The sequence below is a fragment of the Coturnix japonica genome, unplaced genomic scaffold (genome assembly GCF_054131305.1).
Source record: "Coturnix japonica strain WE unplaced genomic scaffold, WE-NBRP24 Scf101, whole genome shotgun sequence".
NCBI classification, from domain to species: Eukaryota; Metazoa; Chordata; class Aves; order Galliformes; family Phasianidae; genus Coturnix; species Coturnix japonica.
In genome coordinates, this window is record NW_028189004.1 from 250,278 (window position 1) to 277,394 (window position 27,117).

The 27,117-nt window shown below is 51.1% G+C and overlaps 1 protein-coding gene across 1 annotated transcript in view; it reads left to right on the forward strand.

Annotated features, from left to right (window-relative positions):
* LOC107307448 (proto-oncogene vav-like) overlaps positions 1-27,117 on the forward strand; it is a 109,691-nt gene that overhangs the window by 73,334 nt on the left and 9,240 nt on the right. The window contains exons 16-20 of the mRNA XM_085534837.1: positions 318-454; positions 4,696-4,761; positions 9,300-9,331; positions 17,630-17,746; positions 25,935-26,022. Coding sequence (XP_085390963.1) covers positions 318-454; positions 4,696-4,761; positions 9,300-9,331; positions 17,630-17,746; positions 25,935-26,022 — 440 coding nt within the window. The remainder of the gene's footprint in view (positions 1-317; positions 455-4,695; positions 4,762-9,299; positions 9,332-17,629; positions 17,747-25,934; positions 26,023-27,117) is intronic.

Sequence of the window (27,117 nt, forward strand, 5' to 3'; positions counted from 1 at the left end):
TTATAGGGTCGGGTTCTATGGGGTCTCATGTTGGGTTCTATGGGGTCAAACCTTATAGGGTCGGGACTTATGGGGTCACAGGTTGGGTTCTATGGGGTCAAACCTTATAGGGTCGGGATTTATGGGGTCTCATGTTGGGTTCTATGGGGTCAAACCTTATAGGGTCGGGATTTATGGGGTCTCATGTTGGGTTCTATGGGGTCAAACCTTATAGGGTCGGGATTTATGGGGTCGCAGGTTGGGTTCTATGGGGTCAAACCTTATAGGGTCGGGTTCTATGGGGTCATATGGTGTCCTTCTGTCCCCGACCCTATAAGGGCTGCCCAAGATGGAGGCCATCCAACCCTATAACGGGATCCCCCCCCCACCCGGCAATGGGGGCCCGGCCCTACAACTCAACCCTGGGGACGTGGTGGAGGCAACGGTGGCCGAGGTGGAGCAACTATGGTGGCAGGTATGGGGGCTATAGGGCCGGGTATGGGGTCTATAGGTTATGGGGTCTATAGGGCCGGGTATGGGGTCTATAGGTTATGGGGTCTATAGGGCAGGTATGGGGTCTATAGGGGCAGGTATGGGGTCTATAGGGTCGGGTATGGGGTCTATAGGGCAGGTATGGGGTCTATAGGGCCGGGTATGGGGTCTATAGGTTATGGGGTCTATAGGTTATGGGGTCTATAGGGCCGGGTATGGGGTCTATAGGTTATGGGGTCTATAGGGCCATTACGGGGTCTATAGGGCCGGGTATGGGGGCTATAGGGTTGGGTATGGGGTCTATAGGTTATGGGGTTTATAGGGCCATTATGGGGTCTATAGGGCAGGTATGGGGGCTATGGGGCAGGTTATGGGGTGGTTATGGGGTCTATAGGTTATGGGGTCTATAGGTTATGGGGTCTATAGGGCTATTATGGGGTCTATAGGGCAGGTATTGGGTCTATAGGGCAGGTATGTGGTCTATAGGGCAGGTATTGGGTCTATAGGGCTGGGTATGGTGTCTATAGGGCCATTATGGGGTCTATAGGGCCATTATGGGGTCTATAGGGCCTGGTATGGGGGCTATAGGGTTGGGTATGGGGTCTATAGGTTATGCGGTCTATAGGGCCGGGTATGGGGTCTATAGGTTATGGGGTCTATAGGGTCAGGTATGGGGGCTATAGTGGCAGGTATGGGGTCTATAGGGGCAGGTATGGGGTCTATAGGGCCGGGTATGGGGTCTTTAGGTTATGGGGTCTATAGGGTTGGGTATGGGGCTATAGGGCCTTTATGGGGTCTATAGGGCAGGTATGGGGGCTATAGGGGCAGGTATGGGGTCTATAGGTTATGGGGGCTATAGGGCCGGGTATGGGGTCTATAGGTTATGGGGTCTATAGGGTCGGGTATGGGGTCTATAGGTTATGGGGTCTGTAGGGCCATTATGGGGTCTATAGGTTATGGGGTCTATAGGGTAGGGTATGGGGTCTATAGGGTCGGTTATGGGGTCTATAGGTTATGGGGTCTATAGGGCCGGGTATGGGGTCTATAGGTTATGGGGTCTATAGGGCCATTATGGTGTCTATAGGGCCATTATGGGGCCTATAGGGCAGGTATGGGGTCTATAGGTTATGGGGGCTATAGGGCCGGGTATGGGGTCTATAGGTTATGGGGTCTATAGGGCAGGTATGGGGGCTATAGGGGCAGGTATGGGGTCTATAGGGCCGGGTATGGGGTCTATAGGTTATGGGGTCTATAGGGTTGGGTATGGGGCTATAGGGCCTTTATGGGGTCTATAGGGGCAGGTATGGGGTCTATAGGGCCGGGTATGGGGTCTATAGGTTATGGGGTCTATAGGGCAGGTATGGGGGCTATAGGGTTGGGTATGGGGTCTATAGGTTATGGGGTCTATAGGGTCAGGTATGGGGTCTATAGGGGAGATATGTGGTCTATAGGGCAGGTATGGGGGCTATGGGGTAGGTTATGGGGTGGTTATGGGGTCTATAGGTTATGGGGTCTATAGGGCCATTATGGGGTCTATAGGGCCATTATGGGGTCTATAGGGCAGGTATGGGGGCTATAGGGCCGGGTATGGGGTCTATAGGTTATGGGGTCTATAGGGTAGGGTATGGGGTCTATAGGTTATGGGGTCTATAGGGCTGGGTATGGGGTCTATAGGTTATGGGGTCTATAGGGCAGGTATGGGGTCTATAGGGCAGGTATGGGGTCTATAGGGGAGATATGTGGTCTATAGGGCAGGTATGGGGGCTATGGGGCAGGTTATGGGGTGGTTATGGGGTCTATAGGTTATGGGGTCTATAGGGCCATTATGGGGTCTATAGGGCCATTTTGGGGTCTATAGGGCCGGGTATGGGGTCTATAGGTTATGGGGTCTACAGGGCCGGGTATGGGGTCTATAGGGCCATTATGGGGTCTATAGGGCAGGTATGGAGTCTATAGGGGAGATATGGGGTCTTTAGGGTCGGGTATGGGGTCTATAGGTTATGGGGTCTATAGGGCCATTATGGGGTCTATAGGGCAGGTATGGGGGCTATAGGGGCAGGTATGGGGTCTATAGGTTATGGGGTCCACAGGGCCATTATGTAGTCTATAGGGTCGTGTATGGGGTCTATAGGTTATGGGGTCTATAGGGTCGGGTATGGGGTCTATAGGTTATGGGGTCTATAGGGCCATTATGGGGTCTATAGGGTCGGGTATAGGGTCTATAGGGTCGGGTATGGGGTCTATAGGTTATGGGGTCTATAGGGCAGGTATGGGGGCTATAGGGGCAGGTATGGGGTCTATAGGGCCGGGTATGGGGTCTATAGGTTATGGGGTCTATAGGGCCATTATGGGGTCTATAGGACCAGGTATGGGGGCTATAGGGTCGGGTATGGGGTCTATAGGTTATGGGGTCTATAGGGTCGGGTATGGGGTCTATAGGTTATGGGGTCTATAGGGTCGGGTATGGGGTCTATAGGGCAGGTATGGGGGCTATAGGGGCAGGTATGGGGTCTATAGGGCCATTATGGGGTCTATAGGGCAGGTGTGGGGGCTATAGGGCCAGGTATGGGGTCTATAGGTTATGGGGTCTATAGGGCCGGGTATGGGGTCTATAGGGCCATTATGGGGTCTATAGGGCAGGTATGGAGTCTATAGGGGAGATATGGGGTCTATAGGGTCGGGTATGGGGCCTATAGGTTATGGGGTCTATAGGGCCATTATGGGGTCTATAGGGCAGGTATGGGGGCTATAGGGGCAGGTATGGGGTCTATAGGTTATGGGGTCCACAGGGCCATTATGTAGTCTATAGGGTCGTGTATGGGGTCTATAGGTTATAGGGTCTATAGGGCCGGGTATGGGGTCTATAGGTTATGGGGTCTATAGGGCCATTATGGGGTCTATAGGGTCGGTTATGGGGTCTATAGGTTATGGGGTCTATAGGGTCGTGTATGGGGTCTATAGGGCAGGTATGGGGTCTATAGGGCCATTATGGGGTCTATAGGGCCGGGTATGGGGTCTATGGGGCAGGTATGGGGTCCATAGGGCCATTATGGGGTCTATAGGGCAGGTATGGTGTCTATAGGGCCATTATGGGGTCTATAGGGCAGGTATGGGGGCTATAGGGGCAGGTATGGGGTCTATAGGGTCGGTTATGGGGTCTATAGGTTATAGGGTCTATAGGGCCATTATGGCATCTATAGGGCAGGTATGGGGTCTATAGGGTCAGGTATGGGGTCTATAGGGCCATTATGGGGTCTATAGGGCAGGTATGTGGTCTATAGTGCCATTATGGGGTCTATAGGGCAGGTATGGGGTCTATAGGGCCATTATGGGGTCTATAGGGCCATTATGGGGTCTATAGGGCAGGTATGGGGTCTATAGGGCCGGGTATGGGGTCCATAGTGTCATTATGGGGTCTATGGGGCCGGGTATGGGGTCCATAGGGCCATTATGGGGTCTATAGGGCAGGTATGGAGTCTATAGGGAAGATATGGGGCAATAGGGCTGGCTATGGGGCGGTTATGAGGTCAATAGGGGCACTAATGGGGTCTATAGGGCAGTTATGGGGTCTATAGGGCAGGTGTGGAGTCTATAGGGAAGATATGGGGTCAGTAGGGCTGGTTATGGGGCGGTTATGGGGTCTATAGAGGCAGGTATGGGGTCTATAGGGCAGGTATGGGGTCTATAGGTTATGGGGTCTATAAGGCCAGGTATGGGGTCTATAGGGGCAGGTATGGGGTCTATAGGGCCATTATGGGGTCTATAGGGCCATTATGGGTTCAGTAGGGGTGGTTATGGGGTCAATAGGGCTGGTTATGGGGCGGTTATGGGGTCTATAGGGTCGGGTATGGGGTCTATAGGTTATGGGGTCTATAGGGCCATTATGGGGTCTATAGGGCAGGTATGGGGTCTATAGGGCAGGTGTGGGGGCTATTGGGCAGGTATTGAGGCTATAGGGCAGCTATAGGGTCTGTAGGTTAGGGAGTCTATAGGTTATGGGGTCTATAGGGTCTGGGTATGGGGTCTATAGGGTCGGATATGGGGTCTATAGGGCAGGTATGGGGTCTATAGGGCCGGGTATGGGGTCTATAGGGCCATTATGGGGTCAATAGGGCTGGTTAAGGGGTCTATAGGGCAGGTATGTGGTCTATAGGGCAGGTATGGGGTCTATAGGGGCAGATCCCCTATAAACTTTATGGGGCCCATATGGGGTTTTTTCTATAGGGCCGGAACGTGATCAATGGGGAGACGGGCTGGTTCCCCTGCTCTGCTGTCAGACCCTATATCTGTGTGAGTATGGGGACCCCAAAACCCTATAGGAAACCCTATAAGGAACCCTATAACAACTAAAACCCTATAAGAGACCCTAACACCTCCAAACCCTATAAGAAACCCTATAGGAGACCCTATAACAGACCCTATAAGAAACCCTATAAGAAACCCTATAAGAGACCCTATAAGGGACCCTATAACAGACCCTATAAGGGCCCCTATAAGTGACCCTATAAGTGACCCTATAAGAGACCCTATAAGAAACCCTATAAGAAACCCTATAAGAAACCCTATAAGAGACCCTATAACGGACCCTATAAGTGACCCTATAAGTGACCCTATAAGAGACCCTATAAGAAACCCTATAAGAAACCCTATAAGAAACCCTATAAGAGACCCTATAACGGACCCTATAACGGACCCTATAAGAAACCCTATAAGAGACCCTATAAGAAACCCTATAAGAGACCCTATAAGAAACCCTATAAGAAACCCTATAAGAAACCCTATAAGAGACCCTATAAGGGACCCTATAAGTGACCCTATAAGTGACCCTATAAGAAACCCTATAAGAAACCCTATAAGAAACCCTATAAGAGACCCTATAAGAAACCCTATAAGAAACCCTATAAGAAACCCTATAAGGGACCCTATAAGGGACCCTATAAGAAACCCTATAAGAGACCCTATAAGAGACCCTATAAGAGACCCCATAAGAAACCCTATAGGAAACCCTATAAGGAACCCTATAACAACTAAAACCCTATAAGAGACCCTAACACCTCCAAACCCTATAAGAAACCCTATAGGAGACCCTATAAGAGACCCTATAAGAGACCCTATAAGAAACCCTATAAGAGACCCTATAAGAAACCCTATAAGAGACCCTATAAGGGACCCTATAAGAAACCCTATAAGAAACCCTATAAGAAACCCTATAAGAGACCCTATAAGAGACCCTATAAGGGACCCTATAGGAAACCCTATAAGAAACCCTATAACAACTAAAACCCTATAAGAGACCCTAACACCTCCAAACCCTATAAGAAACCCTATAGGAGACCCTATAAGGAACCCTATAAGAGACCCTATAAGAGACCCTATAAGTGACCCTATAAGAAACCCTATAAGAGACCCTATAAGTGACCCTATAAGAGACCCTATAAGATACCCTATAAGTGACCCTATAAGAAACCCTATAAGAAACCCTATAAGATACCCTATAAGTGACCCTATAAGAAACCCTATAAGATACCCTATAAGATACCCTATAAGAGACCCTATAAGAAACCCTATAAGAAACCCTATAAGAGACCCTATAAGAAACCCTATAAGAGACTTTATAAGAGACCATATAAGGGACCCTATAAGAAACCCTATAAGAGACCCTATAAGAGACCCTATAAGAAACCCTATAAGAAACCCTATAAGAGACCCTATAAGAGACCCTATAAGATACCCTATAAGAGACCCTATAAGGGACCCTATAAGAAACCCTATAAGAGACCCTATAAGAGACCCTATAAGATACCCTATAAGATACCCTATAAGGGACCCTATAAGAGACCCTATAAGAGACCCTATAAGAAACCCTATAAGAGACCCTATAAGAAACCCTATAAGAGACCCTATAAGGGAACCTATAAGTGACCCTATAAGGGACCCTATAAATGACCCTATAAGTGACCCTATAAGAGACCCTATAAGATACCCTATAAGTGACCCTATAAGAAACCCTATAAGAAACCCTATAAGAAACCCTATAGGAGACCCTATAAGAGACCCTATAAGAAACCCTATAAGAGACCCTATAAGAAACCCTATAAGAAACCCTATAGGAGACCCTATAAGAGACCCTATAAGAAACCCTATAAGAGACCCTATAAGAAACCCTATAAGAAACCCTATAAGAAACCCTATAGGAAACCCTATAAGAAACCCTATAACAACTAAAACCCTATAAGAGACCCTATAACACCTCCAAACCCTATAAGAAACCCTATAGGAGACCCTATAAAGGACCCTATAAGAAACCCTATAAGAGACCCTATAAGAAACCCTATAAGAGACCCTATAAGGGACCCTATAAGAAACCCTATAAGAGACCCTATAGGAAACCCTATAAGAAACCCTATAACAACTAAAACCCTATAAGAGACCCTATAACACCTCCAAACCCTATAAGAAACCCTGTAGGAGACCCTATAAGAAACCCTATAAGAAACCCTATAAGAGACCCTATAAGAGACCCTATAAGAGACCCTATAAGAAACCCTATAAGAAACCCTATAAGAAACCCTATAAGAGACCCTATAAGTGACCCTATAGGAAACCCTATAAGAAACCCTATAACAACTAAAACCCTATAAGAGACCCTGTAACACCTCCAAACCCTATAAGAAACCCTATAGGAGACCCTATAAGAAACCCTATAGGAAACCCTATAAGGAACCCTATAACAACTAAAACCCTATAAGAGACCCTAACACCTCCAAACCCTATAAGAAACCCTATAGGAGACCCTATAAGAGACCCTATAAGAGACCCTATAAGAAACCCTATAAGAGACCCTATAAGGGACCCTATAAGAAACCCTATAAGAAACCCTATAACAACTAAAACCCTATAAGAGACCCTATAACACCTCCAAACCCTATAAGAAACCCTATAGGAGACCCTTTAAAGGACCCTATAAGAAACCCTATAAGATACCCTATAAGAGACCCTATAAAAAACCCTATAACAATATATATAGGGTGGGTCTATGGGATATGGGGTCGTCTATGGGGTCGTCTATGGGATATGGGGTCGTCTATGGGGTCTCTATGGGATATAGGGTCGTCTATGGGGCTGTCTATGGGATATGGGGCCGTCTATGGGGTCTTCTATGGGATATGGGGTTGTCTATGGGGTCTTCTATGGGATATGGGGTCGTCTATGGGGTCGTCTATGGGATATGGGGCCATCTATGGGGTCGTCTATGGGATATAGGGTGGGTCTATGGGATATGGGGTGTCTATGGGGTTTTCTATGGGATATGGGGTTTTTATGGGGTCATTATGGGATATAGGGTTCTCTATGGGATATAGGGTTGTCTATAGGGTTGTCTATGGGATATGGGGTTGTCTATGGGGCCTTCTATGGGATATAGGGTGGGTCTATGGAATATAGGGTCGTCTATGGGGTCTCTATGGGATATGGGGTCATCTATGGGGTCGTCTATGGGATATGGGGTGTCTATGGGGTCATTATGGGATATGGGGTGTCTATGGGATATGGGGTCTTTATGGGGTCATTATGGGATATAGGGTCGTCTATGGGATATGGGGTCTTTATGGGGTCATTATGGGATATAGGGTTGTCTATGGGATATGGGGTCGTCTATGGGGTTGTCTATAGGATATGGGGTCGTCTATGGGATATGGGGTCGTCTATGGGGTCTCTATGGGATATAGGGTCGTCTATGGGGTCGTCTATGGGATATGGGGTCATCTATGGGATATGGGGTGTCTATGGGGTCGTCTATGGGATATAGGGTCGTCTATGGGGTCGTCTATGGGATACGGGGTCGTCTATGGGATATGGGGTGTCTATGGGGTCATCTATGGGATATGGGGTTGTCTATGGGGTCGTCTATAGGATATGGGGTCTTCTATGGGGTCATTATGGGATATGGGGTCATCTATGGGATATAGGGTGTCTATGGGTTTGTCTATGGGATATGGGGTCTTCTATGGGGTCATTATGGGATATAGGGTTGTCTATGGGATATAGGGTTGTCTATAGGGTCGTCTATGGGGTATGGGGTCTTCTATGGGGTCATTATGGGATATGGGGTGTCTATGGGATATAGGGTCGTCTATGGGGTCTCTATGGGATATAGGGTCGTCTATGGGATACGGGGTCGTCTATGGGATATGGGGTGTCTATGGGGTCATTATGGGATATGGGGTCGTCTATGGGATATGGGGTGTCTATGGGGTCGCCTATGGGATATAGGGTTGTCTATGGGATATGGGGCTTATTATGGGGTTGTCTATGGGATATGGGGTCGTCTATGGGGTTGTCTGTTGGATATGGGGTCATCTATGGGATATGGGGTTGTCTATGGGGTCGTCTATGGGATATGGGGTAATCTATGGGATACAGGGTCATCTATAGGGTCGTCTATGGGATATAGGGTGGGTCTATGGGATATAGGGTGTCTATGGGGTCTCTATGGGATATAGGGTCGTCTATGGGGTCGTCTATGGGATATGGGGTGTCTATGGGGTCATTATGGGATATAGGGTCGTCTATGGGATATAGGGTCGTCTATGGGATATGGGGTGTCTATGGGGTCGTCTATGGGATATAGGGTCGTCTATGGGGTCGTCTATGGGATATAGGGTCGTCTATGGGGTCGTCTATGGGATATGGGGTCTTTATGGGGTCATTATGGGATATGGGGTTGTCTATGGGGTCATTATGGGATATAGGGTCGCCTATGGGATATGGGATCTTTATGGGGTCAGCCCCGGCCCCATAGATCCCCCATATGTTCCTCTGCCCCACAGGCTCCGCTGCCGGATCTGTCTGCCTTCCTCTGGTCAGTATTGGGATCCCCTATATCCCTTATAGGGTCACCCTATAGAGCCCCATACACCCCATAGTGATGTCACCCCATAGCCGCCCCATAGCCACCCCATAGACCCCATAGCCGCCCCATAGACCCCATAGCCGCCCCATAGACCCCATAGACCCCATAGCCATCCCATATCCACCCCATAAGTGCCCCATAGACCCCACAGACCCCATAGCCGCCCCATAGACCCCATAGCCGCCCCATAGACCCCATAGACCCCATAACCGCCCCATAAGTGCCCCATAGACCCCTTAGACGCCCCATAGACCCCATAGCCACCCCATAGACCCCATAAGCCCCCATTGCCCCCATGTACGCCGGCCCCATAGTCCCCATATCCGTCCCATATCTGCCCCATAGACCCCATATTTGCCCCATAGACCCCATATCTGCCCCATAGCCGCCCCATAAGTGACCCCATTGCCCCCAGGTACGCGGACCCCATAGAAACCCCATAGCAATGTCACCCCATAACCAGCCCCATAGACCCCATAGCTGCCCCATAGACCCCATAGCCACCCCATAGACCCCATAGCCACCCCATAGCCACTCCATAGACCCCATAGTTGCCCCATAGACCCCATAGAACCCATAGCCACCCCATAGCCGCCCCATAGCTGCCCCATAGCTGCCCCATAGACCCCATAACCCCATACCCCCCAGGTACACCGGCCCCATAGAAACCCCATAGCGATGTCACCCCATAACCAGCCCCATAGACCCCATAGCTGCCCCATAGACCCCATAGCCACCCCATAGACACCATAGCCACCCCATAGACCCCATAGCCATCCCATATCCGCCCCATAAGTGCCCCATAGACCCCATAGCCGCCCCATAGACCCCACAGCCGCCCCATAGACCCCATATCTGCCCCATAAGTGCCCCATAGACCCCATAGCCGCCCCATAAGTGCCCCATAGACCCCATAGACCCCATAGCCGCCCCATAGACCCCATAGCCACCCCATAGACCCCATAGCCACCTCATAGACCCCATAGACCCCATAGCCGCCCCATAGACCCCATAGCCACCCCATAGACCCCATAGACCCCATGGCCATCCCACAGACCCCATAGCTGCCCCATAAGTGCCTCATAGACCCCATATCACCCCGTAAGTGCCCCATAGACCCCATAGCCACTCCATAGACCCCATAGCCACCCCATAGGCCCCATAGCCGTTCCATAGCCACCCCATAGACCCCGTAAGCCCCCATTGCCCCCATGTACGCCGGCCCCTTAGTCCCCATATCCATCCCATAACTGCCCCATAGACCCCATATCTGCCCCATAGCCGCCCCATAAGTGACCCCATTGCCCCCAGGTACGCGGACCCCATAGAAACCCCATAGCGATGTGACCCCATAACCAGCCCCATAGACCCCATAGCCGCCCCATAGACCCCATAGCCATCCCATATCCACCCCATAAGTGCCCCACAGACCCCATAGACCCCATAGACCCCATAACCGCCCCATAGACCCCATAGCCACCCCATAGACCCCATATCCACCCCATAGACCCCATAGCTGCCTCATAGACCCCATAGACCCCATAGCCGCCCCACAGACCCCATAGCCGCCCCATAAGTGCCCCATAGACCCCATAGCCACCCCATAGACGCCATAGCCACCCCATAGACCCCATAGTCGCCCCATAGACCCCATAGCCGCCCCATAGACCCCATAGACCCCATAGACCCCATATCTGCCCCATAAGTGCCACATAGACCCCATAGCCACCCCATAGACCCCATAGACCCCATAGCCACCCCATAGACCCCACAGCTGTCCCATAGACCCCATAGCCGCCCCATAGACCCCATAACCCCATAGACCCCATAGACCCCATAGCCTCCCCATAGACCCCATAGCCATCCCATAGACCCCATAGCCACCCCATAAGTGCCTCATAGACCCCATATCTGCCCCATAGACCCCATAGCCACCCCATAGACCCCATAGCCACCCCATAGACCCCATAGACCCCACAGCCGCCCCATAGACCCCATAGCCACCCCATAGACCCCGTAGCCACCCCATAGACCCCATAGCCACCCCCTAGACCCCATATCAGCCCCATAAGTACCCCATAGACCCCATAGCCACCCCATAGACCCCATAGCCATCCCATATCCGCCCCATAAGTGCCCCATATCCGCCCCATAGACCCCATAGACCCCATAGACCCCATAGCCACCCCATAGCCACCCCATAGACCCCATAGCCACCCTATAGACCCCATAGCTACCCCATAGCCATCCCATATCCGCCCCATAAGTGCCCCATAGACCCCATAGACCCCATAGCCACCCCACAGACCCCATAGCCGCCCCACAGACCCCATAGCCACCCCATAGACCCCATATCTGCCCCATAGACCCCATAGCCGCCCCATAGACCCCATAGACCCCATAGACCCCATAGCCACCCCATAGACCCCATAGACCCCGTAGCCACCCCATAGACCCCACAGCTGTCCCATAGACCCCATAGCCACCCCATAAGTGCCCCATAGCTGCCCCATAGACCCCATATCTGCCCCATAAGTGTCCCATAGACACCATAACCACCCCCATAGACCCCATAGACCCCATAGCCACCCCATAGACCCCATAGCCACCCCATAGACCCCATAGACCCCATAGCCATCCCATATCCACCCCATAAGTGCCCCATAGACCCCATAGACCCCATAGCTGCCCCATAGACCCCACAGCCACCCCATAGACCCCATATCCACCCCATAGACCCCATAGCTGCCTCATAGACCCCATAGACCCTATAGCCGCCCCACAGACCCCATAGCCGCCCCATAAGTGCCCCATAGACCCCATAGCCACCCCATAGACGCCATAGCCGCCCCATAGACCCCATAGCCACCCCACAGACCCCATAGCCACCCCACAGACCCCATAGCCGCCCCACAGACCCTATAGCCACCCCATAGACCCCATATCCACCGCATAGACCCCACAGCCGCCCCATAGACCCCATATCCGCCCCATAGACCCCATAGCCGCCCCATAGACCCCATATCTGCCCCATAAGTGCCCCATAGACCCCATAGCCACCCCATAGAACCCACAGCTGCCCCATAGACCCCATAGCCACCCCACAGACCCCATAGCCACCCAATAGACACCATAGCCACCCCATATACCCCATAGCCACCCCATAGACCCCATATCTGCCCCATAGACCCCATAGCCATCCCATAGACCCCATAGACCCCACAGCCGCCCCATAGACCCCATAGCCACCCCATAGACCCCATAGCCGCTCCATAGACCCCATAGACCCCATAGACCCCATAGACCCCATAGCCGCCCCACAGACCCCATAGCCGCCCCATAAGTGCCCCATAGACCCCATAGCCACCCCATAGACGCCATAGCCACCCCATAGACCCCATAGTCGCCCCATAGACCCCATAGCCGCCCCATAGACCCCATAGCCGCCACATAGACCCCATAGACCCCATAGACCCCATAGCCACCCCATAGACCCCATAGACCCCATAGCCGCCCCATAGACCCCATAGACCCCATAGACCCCTTAGACCCCATAGACCCCATAGCCGCCCCATAGACCCCATAGACCCCATAGACCCCATAGCCACCCCATAGACCCCATAGACCCCATAGACCCCATAGCCGCCCCATAGACCCCATAGACCCCATAGACCCCATAGCCGCCCCATAGACCCCATAGACCCCATAGACCCCATAGCCACCCCATAGACCCCACAGCTGTCCCATAGACCCCATAGCCACCCCACAGACCCCATAGCCGCCCAATAGACACCATAGCCACCCCATAGACCCCATAGCCACCCCATAGACCCCATAGCCGCCCCATAGAGCCCATATCTGCCCCATAAGTGCCCCATAGACCCCATAGCCACCCCATAGACCCCATAGACCCCATAGCCACCCCATAGACCCCACAGCTGTCCCATAGACCCCATAGCCGCCCCATAGACCCCATAGCCGCCCCATAGACCCCACAGCCGCCCCATAGACCCCATATCCGCCCCATAGACCCCATAGCCACCCCATAGACCCCATAGACCCCATAGCCTCCCCATAGACCCCATAGCCATCCCATAGACCCCATAGCCACCCCATAAGTGCCTCATAGACCCCATATCTGCCCCATAGACCCCATAGACCCCATAGCCGCCCCATAGCCGCCCCATAGACCCCATAGACCCCATAGACCCCATAACCCCATAACCCCATAACCCCATAGACCCCATAACCCCATAACCCCATAACCCCATAGACCCCATAGACCCCATAGACCCCATAACCCCATAACCCCATAGACCCCATAACCCCATAACCCCATAACCCCATAGACCCCATAGACCCCATAACCCCATAACCCCATAACCCCATAACCCCATAACCCCATAACCCCATAACCCCATAGACCCCATAACCCCATAGACCCCATAACCCCATAACCCCATAGACCCCATAGACCCCATAACCCCATAACCCCATAACCCCATAACCCCATAACCCCATAGACCCCATAGACCCCATAACCCCATAGACCCCATAATCCCATAACCCCATAGACCCCATAACCCCATAACCCCATAGACCCCATAGACCCCATAACCCCATAACCCCATAACCCCATAACCCCATAGACCCCATAACCCCATAGACCCCATAACCCCATAACCCCATAGACCCCATAGACCCCATAACCCCATAACCCATAACCCCATATCCCACCCCATAACCCCATAACCCCATAACCCCATAACCCCATAACCCCATAGACCCCATAACCCCATAACCCCATAACCCCATAGACCCCATAGACCCCATAACCCCATAACCCCATAGACCCCATAACCCCATAACCCCATAGACCCCATAACCCCATAACCCCATAACCCCATAGACCCCATAACCCCATAGACCCCATAGACCCCATAACCCCATAACCCCATAGACCCCATAACCCCATAACCCCATAACCCCATAACCCCATAACCCCATAACCCCATAACCCCATAACCCCATAGACCCCATAACCCCATAACCCCATAGACCCCATAACCCCATAGACCCCATAACCCCATAACCCCATAGACCCCATAGACCCCATAGACCCCATAACCCCATAACCCCATAACCCCATAACCCCATAGACCCCATAACCCCATAACCCCATAACCCCATAACCCCATATAACCCCATAACCCCATAACCCCATAACCCCATAACCCCATAACCCCATAACCCCATAGACCCCATAACCCCATAATCCCATAACCCCATAACCCCATAGACCCCATAGACCCCATAGACCCCATAGACCCCATAACCCCATAACCCCATAGACCCCATAACCCCATAACCCCATAACCCCATATAACCCCATAGACCCCATAGACCCCATAGACCCCATAGACCCCATAGACCCCATAGACCCCATATCTACCCCATAGACCCCATAACCCCATAGACCCCATAGCCACCCCATAGACCCCATAGACCCCATAGCCACCCCATAAGTGCCCCATAGTCGCCCCATAGACCCCATAGCCATCCCATAGACCCCACAGCCGCCCCATAGACCCCATATCCGCCCCATAAGTGCCCCATAGACCCCATAGCCACCCCATAGACCCCATAGCCACCCCATAGACCCCATAGCCACCCCATAGACCCCATAGACCCCATAGACCCCATAGACCCCACAGCCGCCCCATAAGTGCCCCATAGACCCCATAGCCGCCCTATAGACCCCATAACCCCATAACCCCATAACCCCATAACCCCATAACCCCATATAACCCCATAACCCCATAACCCCATAACCCCATACCCCGTCCCCCAGGTACGCCGGCCCCATAGACCTCATTGACCCCATAGACCCCATAGACCCCATAGCCATCCCATAGACCCCATAGCCACCCCATAAGTGCCTCATAGACCCCATATCTGCCCCATAGACCCCATAACCCCATAACCCCATAACCCCATAACCCCATAACCCCATATAACCCCATAACCCCATAACCCCATAACCCCATAGACCCCATAGACCCCATATCTGCCCCATAGACCCCATAGACCCCATAGCCACCCCACAGACCCCATAGACCCCATAGACCCCATAGACCCCATAGCCGCCCCATAGCCGCCCCATAGACCCCGTAGCCGCCCCATAGCCACCCCATAAGTGCCTCATAGACCCCATAGCCGCCCCATAGCCACCCCATAACCCCATAACCCCATAGACCCCATAACCCCATAACCCCATAACCCCATAGACCCCATAACCCCATAACCCCATAACCCCATAACCCCATAGCTGCCCCATAACCCCATAACCCCATAACCCCATAGACCCCATAACCCCATAACCCCATAACCCCATAACCCCATAGACCCCATAACCCCATAACCCCATAGACCCCATAACCCCATAGACCCCATAACCCCATAACCCCATAGACCCCATAGCCACCCCATAACCCCATAACCCCATAACCCCATAACCCCATAACCCCATAACCCCACAACCCCATAGACCCCATAACCCCATAGACCCCATAACCCCATAACCCCATAACCCCATAACCCCATAACCCCATAACCCCACAACCCCATAGACCCCATAACCCCATAACCCCATAACCCCATAACCCCATAGACCCCATAACCCCATAACCCCATAACCCCATAACCCCATAGACCCCATAGACCCCATAGACCCCATAGCCGCCCCATAGACCCCATATCTGCCCCATAAGTGTCCCATAGACCCCATAACCACCCCCATAGACCCCATAACCCCGTAGACCCCATAACCCCATAGACCCCATAGACCCCATAGACCCCATAGACCCCATAGCCACCCCATAGACCCCATAGCTGCCCCATAGACCCCATAGACCCCATAGCCGCCCCATAGACCCCATAGACCCCACAGCTGCCACATAGACCCCATAGCCACCCCATAGACCCCGTAGCCACCCCATAGACCCCATAGCTGCCCCATAGACCCCATAGCCACCCCATAGACCCCATAGCCGCCCCATAGACCCCATAGCCGCCCCATAGACCCCATAGACCCCATAGCCGCCCTATAGACCCCATAACCCCATAACCCCATACCCCAGGTACGCCGGCCCCATAGACCTCATTGACCCCATAGACCCCATAGACCCCATAGACCCCATAGCCACCCCATAGACCCCATAACCCCATAACCCCATAACCCCATAGACCCCATAACCCCATAGACCCCATAGTCATCCCATATCTGCCCCATAAGTGCCCCATAGACCCCATAGACCCCATATCTGCCCCATAGACCCCATAGCCACCCCATAAGTGCCTCATAGACCCCATATCTGCCCCATAGACCCCATAGACCCCATAGACCCCATAGCCACCCCATAGACCCCATAGACCCCATAGCCACCCCATAGACCCCATATCTGCCCCATAGACCCCATAGCCGCCCCATAGACCCCATAGCCACCCCACAGACCCCATAGACCCCATAGCCACCGCATAGACCCCACAGCCGCCCCATAGACCCCATATCTGCCCCATAAGTGTCCCATAGACCCCATAACCACCCCCATTGACCCTATAGCCACCCCATAGACCCCCATAGCCATCCCATATCCGCCCCATAAGTGCCCCATAGACCCCATAGCCACCCCATAGACCCCATATCAGCCCCATAAGTACCCCATAGACCCCATAGCCACCCCATAGCCACCCCATAGACCCCATAGCCACCCTATAGACCCCATAACCCCATAGACCCCATAACCCCATAACCCCATAGACCCCATAACCCCATAACCCCATAGACCCCATAGCCGCCCCATAGACCCCATAACCCCATAACCCCGTACCCCAGGTACGCCGGCCCCATAGACCTCATAGACCCCATAGCTGCCCTATAGACCCCATAACCCCATAACCCCATAACCCCATAGACCCCATAACCCCATAACCCCATAGACCCCATAACCCCATAACCCCATAACCCCATAACCCCATATAACCCCATAACCCCATAACCCCATAACCCCATATTGGATCCTATAACCCCATAACCCCATAACCCCATAACCCCATATCCACCCCATAACCCCATAACCCCATAACCCCATAACCCCATAACCCCATATAACCCCATAACCCCATAACCCCATAGCTGCCCTATAGACCCCATAACCCCATATAACCCCATATAACCCCATCCCCCAGGTACGCCGGCCCCATAGATCGGGCTCAGGCTGAGCAGCTGTTGTGGGGTCGCTGTGACGGGACGTTCCTGGTGCGGCAACGGGGCAGGGAACAGCGGGAGTTCGCCATCAGCATCAAGTAACGCTATGGGGTCTATGGGGACTATGGGGTCTATGGGGTTTATAGGGTCTATGGGGTTTCTATGGGGTTTATGGGGTTTGGGGGTTCAATGGGATTCCTATGGAGTTCTATGGGATTCCTATGGGAGGCTATGGGGGTCTATGGGGTTCTATGGGGTTTATGGGGTTTTTATGGGGTTTCTATGGGGTTTGGGGGTTCTATGGTGTTCCTATGGGGGGCTATGGGGTCTGGGGTTTCTATGGGGTTTTTATGGGGTTTTTATGGGGTTAATGGGGTTTTTATGGGGTTTATGGGGTTTTAATGGGGTTCTATGGGGGGCTATGGGGGTCTATGGGGTTTATGGGGTCTATGGGGCGGCTATGGGGTTTTTATGGGGTTTATGGGGTTTTTATGGGGTTTATGGGGTTGTGGGGGGGGGGGGCTATGGGGTTATATGGGGTTTATGGGGTTTTTATGGGGTTTTTATGGGGTCTATGGGGTTTTTATGGGGTCTGAGGGTTCTATGGGGTTTCTATGGGGTTCCTATGGGGTTTTATGGGGGCTATGGGGGGGAATGGGGGGCTATGGAGTTTATGGGGGGCTATGGGGGCTATGGGGTTTCTATGGGGTTTTATGGGGTTTATGGGGTCTATGGGGTTTTTATGGGGTCTATGGGGCGGCTATGGGGTTTTATGGGGTTTTTATGGGGTTTTATGGGGTTTGGGGGTTCTATGGGATTCCTATGGGGGCTATGGGGGGTCTATGGGGGGCTATGGGGTTATATGGGGTCTATGAGGTTTCTATGGGGTTTCTATGGGGTTTCTATGGGGTTTGGGGGTTCTATGGGGTTTATGGGGTTCTATAGGGGGCTATAGAGTTTATGGGGGGCTATGGGATTTCTATGGGATTCCTATGGGGGGCTATGGGGGGCTATGGGGTTTCTATGGGGTTTGGGGTTTCTATGGGGTTTATGGGGTTTATGGGGTTTTATGGGGTCTATGGGGTCTATGGGGCAGATATGGGGTCTATGAGGCACTTATGGGGTGGCTATGGGGTCTATGGGACAGCTGTGGGGTCTATGGGGTGGCTATGGGGTCTATGGGGTGGCTATGGGGTTTTATGGGGTTAATGGGGTTTTATGGGGTCTATGGGGTTTCTATGGGGTTTATGGGGTTTTATGGGGTCTATGGGGCAGCTATGGGGTCTATGGGGCGGCTATGGGGTTTATGGGATTTATGGGGTTTATGGGGTTTCTATGGGGTCTATGGGGTTTTTATGGGGTTCTATAGGGGGCTATGGGGTTCTATGGGGTTCCTATGGGGTTCTATGGGATTCCTATGGGGGGCTATGGGGGTCTACGGGGGGCTATGGGGGGCTATGGGGGACTATGGGGTTTCTATGGGGTCTATGGGGCAGCTATGGGGTCTATGGGGGACTATGGGGTCTATGGGGTTTCTATGGGGTTCTATGGGGTTTTATGGGGTTTTTATGGGGTTTTATGGGGTTTATGGGTTTTTATGGGGTCTATGGGGTTTTTATGGGGTCTATGGGGTTTTATGGGGTCTATGGGGTTTTATGGGGTTTATATGGGGTTTCTATGGGGTTTTATGGGGTTTGGGGGTTCTATGGGGTTTCTATGGGGTTCCTATGGGGTTTCTATTGGGTCTGGGGGTTCTATGGGGTTCCTATGGGGTTCTATGGGGTTCTATGGGGTTCCTATGGGGGGCTATGGGGGGCTATGGGGTTTATGGGGCACTATGGGGTCTGGGGGTTCTATGGGGTTCCTATGGGGCACAATGGGGGCTATGGGGTTCTATGGGGTTCTGTGGGAGGCTATGGGGTTTCTATGGGGGGCTATGTGGTTTATGGGGGGCTATGGGACGTTATGGGGTTTCTATGGGGTTTATGGGGTTTTATGGGGTCTTATGGGGTTTGGGGTTTCTATGGGGTTTCTATGGGGTTCCTATGGGGTTTCTATGGGGTTTGGGGGTTCTATGGGGTTCCTATGGGGGGCTATGGGGGTCTATGGGGGACTATGGGGTTTCTATGGGGTTTCTATGGGGCGGCTATGGGGTTTTATGGGGTTTATGGGGTCTATGGGGTTTTTATGGGTTTTATTGGGGCTATGGGGGGCTATGGGGTTTCTATGGGGTCTATGGGGCAGCTATGGGGTCTATGGGGCGGCTATGTGGTTTATGGGATTTATGGGGTTTATGGGGTTTCTATGGGGTCTATGGGGTTTCTATGGGGTTTTATGGGGTTTATGGGGTCTATGGGGTTTTTATGGGGTCTATGGGGCGGCTATGGGGTTTTATGGGGTTTATGGGGTCTATGGGGTTTCTATGGGGTTTGGGGTTTCTATGGGGTTTATGGGTTTTTATGGGGTTTTTATGGGGTTTTTATGGGGTTTATGGGGTTTTATGGGGTTTGGGGGTTCTATGGGGTTCCTATGGGGGGCCATGGGGGGCTATGGGGGGCTATGGGGGGCTATGGGGTTTCTATGGGGTTTCTATGGGGTTCCTATGGGGTTTCTATGGGGTCTGGGAGTTCTATAGGGTTCTATAGGGGGCTATGGGGTTTATGGGGGATTATGGGGTTTCTATGGGGTTTCTATGGGGTCTATGGGGTTCCTATGGGGGGCTATGGGGGTCTATGGGGGACTATGGGGTTTCTATGGGGTTTCTATGGGGTTTCTATGGGGTTAATGGGGTTTTATGGGGTTTATGGGGTTTCTATGGGGTCTGGGGGTTCTATGGGGTTCCTATGGGGGGCTATGGGGGTCTATGGGGGGCTATGGGGTCTGGGTGTTCTATGGGGTTCCTATGGGGTTTCTATTGGGTCTGAGGGTTCTATGGGGTTTCTATGGGGTTTCTATGGGGTTTCTATGGGGTTTTATAGGGTTTGGGGTTTCTATGGGGTTTTATGGGGTTTCTATGGGGTTTCTATGGGGTTTTATGGGGTTTATGGGGTCTATGGGGTTTTTATGAGGTTTCTATGGGGTTAATGGGGGACTATGGGGTCTATGGGGCGGCTATGGGGTCTATGGGGTTTTTATGGGGTTTATGGGGTTTTATGGGGTTTCTATGGGGTCTGGGGGTTCTATGGGGTTTCTATGGGGTTCCTATGGGGTTTCTATGGGGGACTATGGGGTCTGAGGGTTCTATGGGGTTCTATGGGGTTTCTATGGGGTTTTATGGGGTTTATGGGGTTTATGGGGTTTTTATGGGGTTTATGGGGTTTCTAAGGGGTTTTTATGGGGTTTATGGGGTCTATGGGGTTTCTATGGGGTTTCTATGGGGTTTTTATGGGGTTTATGGGGTTTTTATGGGGTTTATGGGGTTTCTAAGGGGTTTCTATGGGGTTTTATGGGGTCTATGGGGTTTATGGGGTTTATGGGGTCTATGGGGTTTCTATGGGGTTTCTATGGGGTTTTTATGGGGTTTATGGGGTTTTTATGGGGTTTATGGGGTTTTATGGGGTTTTATGGGGTTCCTATGGGGGGCTATGGGGGTCTATGGGGGGCTATGGGGTCTGGGGGTTCTATTGGGTTACTATGGGGTTACTATGGGGGTTCTATGGGGTATATGGGGTTTTTATGGGTTTTCTATGGGGTTTATGGGGTTTATGGGGTTTTATGGGGTCTATGGGGTTAATGGGGTTTATGGGGTTTTATGGGGTTCTATGGGGTTTATGGGGTTTTATGGGGTCTATGGGGCGGCTATGGGGTTTCTATGGGGTTTTATGGGGTTTTGTGGGGTTTTTATGGGGTTTATGGGGTTTCTATGGGGTTTTATGGGTTTTTATGGGGTTCCTATGGGGTCTGGGGGGGGTTATGGGGTTTATGGGGTTTCTATGGGGTTCTATGGGGTTCCTATGGGGTTTCTATGGGGTTTTATAGGGTTTGGGGTTTCTATGGGGTTTTATGGGGTTTCTATGGGGTTTCTATGGGGTTTTATGGGGTTTTTATGGGGTTTATGGGGTTTTATGGGGTTTTATGGGGGTTTTATGGGGGTTTTATGGGGTTTCTATGGGGTTTGGGGATTCTATGGGGTTCCTATGGGGTTTTTATGGGGTCTATGGGGTTTGGGGGTTCTATGGGGTTCTATGGGGTTTTATGGGGTTTCTATGGGGTTTCTATGGGGTTTTATGGGGGTTTATGGGGTTTTAATGGGATTTCTATGGGGTTTATGAGGTTTCTATGGGGTTTATGGGGTTTTTATGGGGTTTCTATGGGGTTTTCATGGTTTCTATGGGGTTTCTATGGGGTTTCTATGGGGTTTTTATGGGGTTTATGGGGTTTTATGGGGTTTTATGGGGTTTTATGGGGTTTATGGGGTTTCTATGGGGTTAATGGGGTTTCTATGGGGTCTATGGGGCAGCTATGGGGTCTATGGGGCGGCTATGGGGTTTTATGGGGTTTTATGGGGTCTATGGGGTTTTTATGGGGTCTATGGGGTTTCTATGGGGTCTATGGGGTTCTATGGGGTTTCTATGGGGTTTCTATGGGGTTCTATGGGGTTTCTATGGGGTTTTATGGGGTTTATGGGGTTTATGGGGTCTATGGGGTTTTTATGGGGTCTATGGGGTTCCTATGGGGTTCTATGGGATTCCTATGGGGGGCTATTGGGGGCTATGGGGTTTATGGGGCACTATGGGGGCTATGGGGTTTCTGTGGGGTTCTGTGGGGGGCTATGGGGTTTATGGGGGACTATGGGGTTTCTATGGGGTTTTTATGGGGTTTATGGGGTTTTTATGGGGTCTATGGGGTTTTATGGGGTTTTATGGGGTTTATGGGGTTTCTATGGGGTTTCTATGGGGTTTCTATGGGGTTTATGGGTTGGGGGGGGGGCTATGGGGTTATATGGGGTTTTATGGGGTTAATGGGGTTTTTATGGGGTTTCTATGGGGTTTCTATGGGGTCTATGGGGTTTTATGGGGTATATGGGGTTTCTATGGGGTTTGGGGTTTTATGGGGTTTATGGGGTTTTTATGGGGTTTATGGGGTTTTATGGGGTTTTTATGGGGTTTATGGGGTTTATGGGGTTTATGGGGTTCCTATGGGGGACTATGGGGTCTGAGGGTTCTATTGGGTTACTATGGGGTTAATGGGGTTTATGGGGTCTATGGGGTTTTTATGGGGTTTCTATGGGGTTCTATGGGGTTCCTATGGGGGGCTATGGGGGTCTATGGGGGACTATGGGGTTTCTATGGGGTTTCTATGGGGTTAATGGGGTTTTATGGGGTCTATGGGGTTTCTATGGGGTTTATGGGGTTAATGGGGTTTTATGGGGTCTATGGGGTTTTATGGGGTCTATGGGGTTTCTATGGGGTTTTTATGGGGTTTATGGGGTTTATGGGGTTTATGGGGTTTTATGGGGTTTCTATGGGGTTTTTATGGGGTTTAATGGGGTTTTTATGGGGTTTAATGGGGTTTTTATGGGGTTTTTATGGGGTTTATGGGATTTCTATGGGGTTTTTATGGGGTTTCTATGAGGTTTCTATGGGGTTTTTATGGGGTTTTATGGGTTTTTATGGGGTTTTTATGGGGTTTTTATGGGGTTTCTATGGGGTTTTATGGGGTTTTCATGGTTTCTATGGGGTTTCTATGGGGTTTATGGGGTTTTTATGGGGTTTCTATGGGGTTTTATGCGATTTATGGGGTTCTATGGGGTTTCTATGGGGTTTTATGGGGTTTTATGGGGTTTTCATGGTTTCTATGGGTTTTTATGGGGTTTCTATGGGGTTTTATAGGGTTTCTATGGGGTTTCTATGGAGTTTCTATGGGGTTTTCATGGTTTTTATGGGGTTTTATGGGGTTTTCATGGTTTCTATGGGGTTTTATGGGGTTTTATGGGGTTTCTATGGGGTATTTATGGGGTTTCTATGGGGTTTTTATGGGGTTTCTATGGGGTTTTTATGGGGATTTATGGGGTTTTTATGGGGTTTTTATGGTTTCTATGGGGTTTTATGGGTTTTCTATGGGGTTTTTATGGGTTTTTTATGGGGTTTCTATGGGGTTTTCATGGTTTCTATGGGGTTTTATGGGGTTTTTATGGGATTTTATGGGGTTTTCATGGTTCCTATGGGGTTTTTATGGGGTTTTTATGGGATTTTATGGGGTTTTCATGGTTTCTATGGGGTTTTATGGGGTTTTTATGGGATTTTATGGGGTTTTCATGGTTTCTATGGGGTTTTCATGGTTTCTATGGGGTTTTATGGGGTTTTCATGGTTCCTATGGGGTTTTTATAGGGTTTTTATGGGGTTTCTATGGGGTTTCTATGGGGTTCTATGGGATTCCTATGGGGGGCTATGGGGTTTCTATGGGGTTTGGGGTTTCTATGGGGTTTCTATGGGATTCTATGGGGTTTCTATGGGGTTTTATGGGGGTTTATTGGATTTCTATGGGGTTCTATAGGGGGCTATGGGGTTTATGGGGTTTATGGGGTTTCTATGGGGTTTCTATGGGGTTTCTATGGGGTTTTATGGGGTTTCTATGGGGTTCTATGGGGTTTCTATGGGGTTTTATGGGGTTTGGGGGTTTTATGGGGTTCCTATGGGGTTCTATGGGATTCCTATGGGGGACTATGGGGTTTCTATGGGGTTTGGGGTTTTATGGGGTTTATGGGGTTTTTATGGGGTCTATGGGGTTGTGGGGGGGGGGGGGCTATGGGGATATATGGAGTCTGGGGGTTCTATTGGGTTCCTATGGGGGACTATGGGGTCTGAGGGTTCTATGGGGTTCTATGGGGTTCCTATGGGGTTTCTATGGGGTTTGGGGGTTCTATGGGATTCCTATGGGGGGCTATGGGGGTCTATGGGGGGCTATGTGGTCTTGGGGTTCTATGGGGTTTCTATGGGATTCCTATGGGGTCTCTATGGGGTTTGGGAGTTCTATAGGGTTCTATAGGGGGCTATGGGGTTTATGGGGGACTATGGGGTTTCTATGGGGTTCCTATGGGGTGCTATTGGGTCTGGGGTTTCTATAGGGTTTCTATGGGGGGCTATGGGGTCTGGGGGTTCTATTGGGTTACTATGGGGTTACTATGGGGGTTCTATGGGGTATATGGGGTTTCTATGGGGTTCTATGGGGTTTCTATGGGGTTTTATAGGGTTTGGGGCTTCTATGGGGTTTCTATGGGGTTTGGGGGTTCTATGGGGTTCCTATGGGGGGCTATGGGGGTCTATCGGGGCTATGGGGTCTGGGGTTTTTATGGGGTTTCTATGGGGTTTCTATGGGGTTTCTATGGGGTTTGGGGGTTCTATGGGGTTCCTATGGGGGGCTATGGGATCTGGGGGTTCTATGGGGTTTCTATGGGGTTCCTATGGGGTTTCTATGGGGTCTGGGAGTTCTATGGGGTTCTATAGGGAGCTATTGGGTTTATGGGGGGCTATGGGGTTTCTATGGGGTTTCTATGGGGTTTGGGGTTTCTATGGGGTTCTATGGGGTTTCTATGGGGTTTTATGGGGGTTTATGGGGTTTTAATGGGATTTCTATGGGGTTTATGAGGTTTCTATGGGGTTTTTATGGGGTTTTTATGGGGTTTCTATGGGTTTTTATGGGGTTTCTATGGGGTTTTATGGGGTTTTATGGGGTTTTATGGGGTTTCTATGGGTTTCTAAGGGGTTTTATGGGGTTTTTATGGGGTTTTATGGGGTTTTATGGGGTTTTCATGGTTTCTATGGGGTTTCTATGGGTTTTCTATGGGGTTTTATGGGGTTTTCATGGTTTCTATGGGGTTTTATGGGGTTTTATGGGGTTTCTATGGGGTTTTTATGGGCTTTTATGGGGTTTTATGGGGTTTTATGGGGTTTTATGGGGTTTTTATGGTTTCTATGGGGTTTTATGGGGTTTCTATGGGGTTTTATGGGGTTTTATGGGGTTTTTATGGGGTTTCTATGGGGTTTCTATGGGGTTTTTATGGGGTTTATGGGTTTCTATGGGGTTTTATGGGGTTTTATGGGGTTTTTATGGGGTTTTTATGGGGTTTTTATGGGGTTTTATGGGGTTTCTATGGGGTTTTTATGGGGTTTTTATGGGGTTTCTATGGGGTTTTTATGGGGTTTTATGCGGTTTTTATGTTTTCTATGGGGTTTCTATGGGGTTTCTAAGGGGTTTTATGGGGTTTTATGGGGTTTTTATGGGTTTTATGGGGTTTTATGGGGTTTTTATAGGGTTTTATGGGGTTTCTATGGGGTTTCCTATAGGTTCCGCTCGGAGGTGAAGCACATCAAGGTGTTGGTGACTCAGGGTTTGTTCCGCCTCAATGACAAGAAGGGATTCAAGGGGCTGCAGGTCAGTCCTGCCCCATAGCGCCCCATAAGTGACCCCATAGGGACCCATAGAGACCAATAGGGACCCATAGAGACCCATAGAGACCCATAGAGACCCATAGAGACCCATAGCGACCCATAGAGACCCATAGAGACCCATAGAGACCCATACGGACCCATAGAGACCCATAAGGACCCATAGGGACCCATAGAGACCCATAGGGACCCATAGAGACCCATAGAGACCCATAGAGACCCATAGCGACCCATAGAGACCCATAGAGACCCATAGGGACCCATAGAGACCCATAGAGACCCATAGGGACCCCATAGAGACCCATAGAGACCCATAGAGACCCATAGCGACCCATAGAGACCCATAGAGACCCATAGGGCCCAATGGAGACCCATAGCGACTCATAGAGACCCATAACTGACCCCATAGGGACCCATAGAGACCCATAGAGACCCATAGAGACCCATAACTGACCCTATAAGGACCCATAGAGACCCATAGGGACCCATAGGGACCCATAGAGACACATAGGGACCCATAGAGACCCATAGGGACCCATAATGACCCATAGAGACACATAGGGACCCATAGGGACCCATAACTGACCCCATAGGGACCCATAACTGACCCCATAGAGACCCATAGCGACCCATAGGGACCCATAGAGACCCATAGAGACCCATAGGGACCCATAGAGACCCATAGTGACTCACAGAGACCCATAGAGACCCATAGGGACCCATAGAGACCCATAGAGACCCATAGCGACCCATAGAGACCCATAGAGACCCATAGGGACCAATGGAGACTTATAGCGACTCATAGAGACCCATAGCGACCCATAACTGACCCCATAGAGACCCATAGAGACCCATAGAGACCCATAGGGACCCATAGGGACCAATGGAGACCCATAGCGACTCATAGAGACACATAGGGACCCATAGCGACTCATAGAGACCCATAGAGACCTATAGCGACCCATAGAGACCCATAGCGACCCATAGAGACCCATAGGGACCCATAGAGACCCATAGAGACCCATAGCGACCCATAGAGACCCATAGGGACCCATAGCGACCCATAGAGACCCATAGGGAC